The 6,338-nt window shown below is 51.4% G+C and overlaps 1 protein-coding gene across 1 annotated transcript; it reads left to right on the top strand.

Moving 5' to 3' along the window:
- Window positions 1-3,251: 3,251 nt before the first annotated feature.
- fzd8 (frizzled class receptor 8) lies at window positions 3,252-6,257 on the top strand. The gene has a single exon (XM_008112324.3). It carries the CDS (start codon window positions 3,593-3,595, stop codon window positions 5,603-5,605), a length of 2,013 nt encoding a protein of 670 aa, XP_008110531.2. The 5' UTR covers window positions 3,252-3,592; the 3' UTR covers window positions 5,606-6,257.
- Window positions 6,258-6,338: the final 81 nt, after the last annotated feature.

Raw genomic sequence — 6,338 nt, 5'->3', positions numbered from 1 at the left:
ACTAACTGGGGGATTATGGAAGTTGTAGCTTTAAAATAATCATAATCATCCTCCCTACATATTGTGTGTATATGAAAGGTTGCAACGATTCTCAATTCAAAGTTCCCAGTATGCTCCAACAATACCCGTTTTCTGGGAATTGAAATCCTAAAAAAATGGTACAAGTGTCTATGTGTGCAAAGTTCCAAGTCCTTAGCTTTTATGTCCCCAGTGATAATTCCCCGTGATACTTCAAGCAGCATCTCTTATGTTTAGATGTTTTTGAACTGCTAGGTTTGCAGAAGCTGGGTCTAACATCAAGAACTCACACCACTGTCTGGATTCAAACCGCCAACCTTTTGGTCAGCAAGTTCAGCAGCTCGGTAGTTTAATCCGCTGCACCACTGGGGGCTCTGGATATTGGGAGTTGTAGTGTAAAATAAGTGAGACTAGAGGTAAGTACTAGGATCCAGGAGTGGGCAGAAGGAGGAGGACATTCCTGGAAAAGATATTTTAATCCAATCTCTTCCTCAAAGCTCCAGGTTCTCACCTGCTGCAATACCAACTGCTGGGCCACATGGGCTTTATGTGCTCAAGTGATGAGAGATGAGTAATCAGGAAAGGAAATGTTGAGTTGGTGTAAAAAATCAAGTGAGGGACACCCATTTTCAAATTCCATCAAAGTAAATGGGATTTGCTTTGTGAGGCTGCAAGAAATCCTTGCACCTCCTGATTAGCACATTAAGGAAATCCCATTTATTTTGCTGCAGTGGATTCCACAAGTGATAACAGGGAGGCCCCAGACTTATGCACAGACCCAGCGTGAAATCAAGAGGATGATAAATTATGGGGATGTTTGTCCCATTGATTCCCATGAGTCTGCTCCAAGGAGGCATTTGCACTGTACAATTAATGCCGTTTGACATTAATGCTGTTTGACAAATGAAATACTTTCATTTCCAGGGGTCAGCTGGAAGGAATTGTAAGAGTTGTAGTTTTACAGGTTCTTTCACCTTCTCTGTTAAAGAATGCAGATGCCACACCAAACCCCAGCTCCCAGCCATAGCTGTTAAAGCAGTATCAGACTGCATTAATTCTACAGTGTAGATCAGGCATGGGCAAACTTTGGCCTTCCAGGTGTTTTGGATTTCAACTCCCATAATTCCTAACAGCCTCAGGCCCTTACCTTTTCCTCCTCAGGATTGCTATGAGTTTTCCGGGCTGTATGTCCATGCTCCAGAAGCAGTCTCCCCTGAAGTTTTGCCCACATCTATGGCAGGCATCCTCCAAGGTTGTGAGGTGTTGGAAACTAGCCAAGTGGGGTGTATGGCTATGTTCCAGAAGTATTCTCTCCTGACAATTCGCCCACATCTAGAGGTTGTGAGGTATACTGGAAACTAAGCAAGGGAGGTTTATGTATCTGTGGAAGGTTTAGGGTGGGAGAAAGAACTCTTGAATGTTGGAGGCAAGTATGAATGTTTCAACTGGCCACCTTGATTAGCATTTCAGTTTCAAGGTCTGGCTGTTTACTGCCTGAGAGAATCTTTTGTTGGGAGATGTTAGCTGGCCCTGATTTATTCATGTCTGGAATTCCACTGTTTTCTGAGCATTGTTCTTTATTTACTGTCCTGATTTTAGAGTTTTTAAATACTGGGAGCCAGATTTTGTTCATTTTCATGGTTTCCTCCTTTCTGTTGAAATTGTCCACATGCTTGTGGATTTCAGTGGCTTCTCTGTGTAGTTGTTAGAATGGTCCAGCCAGATCCTGAAACTGGAACAGCCAGACCTTGAAGCTGCTAGGCTATTCAATGCTAAACACAGTGGCCAATTGAAAGATTCACACCTGCCTCAAACAGACAAGAGTTCTTTCTCCCACCCTGAACATTATTCCACTTGCCTAGTTTCCAACAGACCTCACAACCTCTGAAGATGCCTGTCTTAAAAAGGTAAAGGTTTCCCCTGACGTTAAGTCCAGTTGTGATCGACTCTGGGGGTTGGTGGTGCTCATCTCCATTTCTAAGCCAAAGAGCTGGCATTGTCCATAGACAATGGTCTATGCTGGTCATGTGGCATGGAGTACTGTTACCTTCCCGCCAGAGTGGTACCTATTGATCTACTCACATTTTGCATGTTTTCGAACTGCTAGGTTGGCAGGAGCTGGGGCTAACAGCAGGCGCTCGTTACGCTCCCGGGATTTGAACCTGGCACCTTTTGGTCCGCAAGTTCAGCAGCTCGGCGCTTTAACACACTGTGCCACCAGGGGCCCTGTCTTAGATGCCTGTCTTAGATGCAGGCAAAACGTCAGGAGATAATTCTTCTGGAACATGGCCATACAGCCTGGAAAACTCACAGCAAACTTAGTTTGTGAAAGAATGCAGTTTGAATTGCATATATGTTTGTTTATTTTTAATGTTTTTATCTAGGTTTTTATATTGTATGATGTTTTTATTCTTATTTTAATTTATTTATATGTTATTTTTTATTTATTCATTTTTAGTCATGAATGGTTTAGGCATTGAACAATTGCCATGTGCTGGAAACCACCCTTGCTTACAATCGACCTTTAGGGAGATAGGGTGGTCTATAAATAAAGTTTATTTTTGTTTTGTTTTTTTCATTATTATTAACTGCATTAGATGCAGGCAAAACGTCAGGAGAGAATGCTTCTGGAACATGGTCATACAGCCTGGGAAACTCACAGCAAACTTATTTTGTGAAAGAATGCAGTTTGAACTGCATATATGTTTATTTTTAATGTGTTTTATCAATGTGTTTTTATATTGTATGATTTTTTATTCTTATTTTTATGTTGTTGATTTATTCATTTTTAGGCATCGCATGGTTGCCATGGGTTGGAAACCGCCCTTACTTACAATCGACCTTTGGGGAGACTGGGTGGTCTATAAATAAAGTTTATTTTTAAATTATTAACCGCATTAGAAGGGTCTGCATAAGCTGCCTTGTTCGGCAGTGTCGATCCCGCCTGTCAATAATCTCTTTTGAGAGCAGATGATGGGATTTCTTTCAAAACACACAGCCTACCTGCCAGGAGCGCGAAGTGAGCCATTGGCACCTTGACAAACAACAACAACTCGTCCGGCCGCGTGCTCTTAAAGGGCCAGGGGCGTGCTGCGCCTCCCAGAGACGGGGGACGGACTGGGGTCCACCTTAAACCAGGCAGGAGGCTCCCCCTCGGCAACACCCAGCCCTTCCCGGATTGGACAGAGGCGCGAAGCGGGGCGGGGAGGGACACCCTCCGGTATAAAGAGAGGTCGGAGACGGAGCCCGGGATTGGCGCTGCCGGAGCAGGGAGCGGGTCGGGGCTTGCACGGAGGGGAAAAGGAGAGCGAGGAAGGAAGCAAAGCAAGATCTCCGGAAAAGGTGAAGCATTGAGGAGGAAAGTTGGAAGGGAAAAGAAAGCGGTTTGGTATTTTCTTGGGAAGGATGAGCGCGGACTGAGAGGCAAAGGAGGAGCAGAAAGAGAGAGAAGAGAGGCAGGGAGTCGGTGCCTTGCCTTGCCTGCTGTTGTTTCTGTTTCCCTGGAAGCGGGCTTGCTTTGGAGGCAGCCTGGCGCTCGGCGAGGAGGGCTAGGGCCCGTTTCCCTTCGCCCAGCATGGATCGGAGTTTGCTCCTTGCTCTCCTGGCGCTGCTCCCGGCCTGGGCTTCCTCCTCCTCTTCTTCCTCCGCGTCCTCCTCCTCCTCTTCGGCTTCGGCTTCAGCTTCGTCCTCGGCGTCGCTCTCGTGCCAGGAGATCACGGTGCCGCTGTGCAAAGGCATCGGCTACAACTACACCTCGATGCCCAACCAGTTCAACCACGACACGCAGGACGAGGCCGGGCTGGAGGTGCACCAGTTCTGGCCGCTGGTGGAGATCCAGTGCTCGTCGGACCTGCGCTTCTTCCTGTGCAGCATGTACACGCCCATCTGCCTGGAGGACTACAAGAAGCCCCTGCCGCCCTGCCGCAGCGTCTGCGAGCGCGCCAAGGCCGGCTGCGCCCCGCTCATGCGCCAGTACGGCTTCGCCTGGCCCGACCGCATGCGCTGCGACCGCCTCCCGGCCCAGGGCGACCCCGACACGCTCTGCATGGACTACAACCGCAGCGAGGCCGCCACCCCGCCGCCCCCGGCGCCGCCCCCGCAGGCCCCGCCGCCGCCGCCACCCCGGGCGCCCCCGCGCAAGCCCCTCCCGCCCCTGCCTCCGCCGCCGCCCCGGGCGCCCCCGCCCTGCGAGCCCGGCTGCCGCTGCCGCGCCCCCATGGTCTCGGTGGCCAGCGAGAGGCACCCGCTCTACAACCGCGTCCAGACCGGGCGCATCCCCAACTGCGCCCTGCCCTGCCACAACCCCTACTTCACCCCCGACGAGCGCGCCTTCACCGCCTTCTGGATCGGCCTCTGGTCCATCCTCTGCTTCCTCTCCACCTTCGCCACCGTCTCCACCTTCCTCATCGACATGGAGCGCTTCAAGTACCCCGAGAGGCCCATCGTCTTCCTGGCCGCCTGCTACCTCTTCGTCTCGCTGGGCTACCTGGTCCGCTTGGTGGCCGGGCACGAGAAGGTGGCCTGCAGTGGTGGGGCGGCGGCAGCTGGGCCATCTGGTGCTTCGGGCGCTTCCGCCGGGGCGGCAGCAGTGGCAGTGGGAGGTCGTGGTGCAGCAGGGGGTGCCGCTGAGCTGCAGCCGGAACTAGCCGGGGCTGAGCATGTGCGCTACGAGAGCACGGGGCCGGCCCTCTGCACTGTGGTCTTCCTGCTGGTCTACTTCTTCGGCATGGCCAGCTCCATCTGGTGGGTCATCCTCTCCCTCACTTGGTTCCTGGCGGCAGGCATGAAGTGGGGCAACGAGGCCATCGCCAGCTATGCCCAGTACTTCCACTTGGCAGCCTGGCTGCTGCCCAGCGTCAAGTCCATTGCGGTGCTGGCCCTCAGCTCGGTGGATGGGGACCCCGTGGCCGGCATTTGCTACGTGGGCAACCAGAGTCTGGAGAACCTGCGGGGCTTTGTGCTGGCTCCTCTGCTCATCTACCTGGCCATTGGCTCTATGTTCCTGCTGGCTGGCTTCGTTTCGCTCTTCCGCATCCGGAGCGTCATCAAGCAGCAGGGCGGGCCCACCAAGACACACAAGCTGGAGAAGCTCATGATCCGGTTGGGGCTCTTCACCGTTCTCTACACTGTCCCAGCGGCCAGCGTGGTGGCCTGCCTCTTCTACGAGCAGCACAACCGGCCGCGCTGGGAGGCCACCCACAACTGCCCCTGCCTCCGGGACCAGCAGCCCGACCAGGCCCGCCGGCCGGACTACGCCGTCTTCATGCTCAAATACTTCATGTGCCTGGTGGTGGGCATCACTTCCGGGGTGTGGGTCTGGTCCGGGAAGACGCTGGAGTCCTGGAAAGCCTTGTGCACACGTTGCTGCTGGGCCAGCAAGGGGACGGCTGCTGCCGTGGCCTCTGGGAACATTGGTGCTGTCGTGGGCAACGGTGGCATGGGGGGCATGGTGACAGCAGCAGCGGTGGGGGGACTCGGGGGCGGAGCGGGCTCCATGTACAGTGACATCAGCACCGGCTTGACGTGGAGGTCTGGCACTGCCAGTTCAGTCTCGTACCCAAAACAGATGCCCTTGTCCCAGGTGTAAAAAAAAGGGGGCACCATGCTTTTGAAACTGCTTTTGCTTTTGTCAGTGAACTTCCTCATGGCCTCCTCATGTGCAGGACAATCTACCACTACTGGAGGTTCCCAAGTGCCAGATCGCCTCCCTGAGCCCCATTCCCTCATTCCAGATTTCATATTTCTTGCAAGGAACTACCAACCTCTGTTGTGGAAAGTGAGATAGGAGTTGACATCTGTCAAGACCAAGACTGTCCTCAAGAGCGGGGCTAGAGACCCTTGGTTGTGAAGGGCTTTCCTACTTGCTTTTTCTCTTCCCTTCCAACTCAGCAAAAGTCGCTGATGTCTGACATGACTGCAAGGGTGGGCGGGAAATGGGGGAAAATCTCCTTTTTTTTAAAAAAACTAAAAAATGGGCAGATGCCTTAAATCCAAACCATGTCTTAATTATATGCCCCAGATAAATACGGGTTTCTTATGTTAAAGGATGTATTTATATAATTATTTGGTACCTTGTACAAAACTTGTAAGATATGTATATAATCCAAATGCTATACAGTCTGTAAATTTTTTTGTTAAAAGAAAAAAAGTTTAGAGGCTTATCATATCTTGCTCCCTCCTAAGAGCAAATATTTGAGTATTCTATTTTGTCAATAAAATGATAAATGGTTTTATTGGAATCAAGGAGTTTTCCCTGTTGATGCCTTATTGGCTCTGTGGAAAATGTGAAAACCAGGAAACTGTTACAATGAATAGGAAAA

Source organism: Anolis carolinensis, chromosome 6 (genome assembly GCF_035594765.1).
Source record: "Anolis carolinensis isolate JA03-04 chromosome 6, rAnoCar3.1.pri, whole genome shotgun sequence".
NCBI lineage: Eukaryota > Metazoa > Chordata > Lepidosauria > Squamata > Dactyloidae > Anolis > Anolis carolinensis.
The sequence above is the reverse complement of the archived record's forward strand: the minus strand, read 5'-3'. Positions and strand labels throughout refer to the sequence as shown.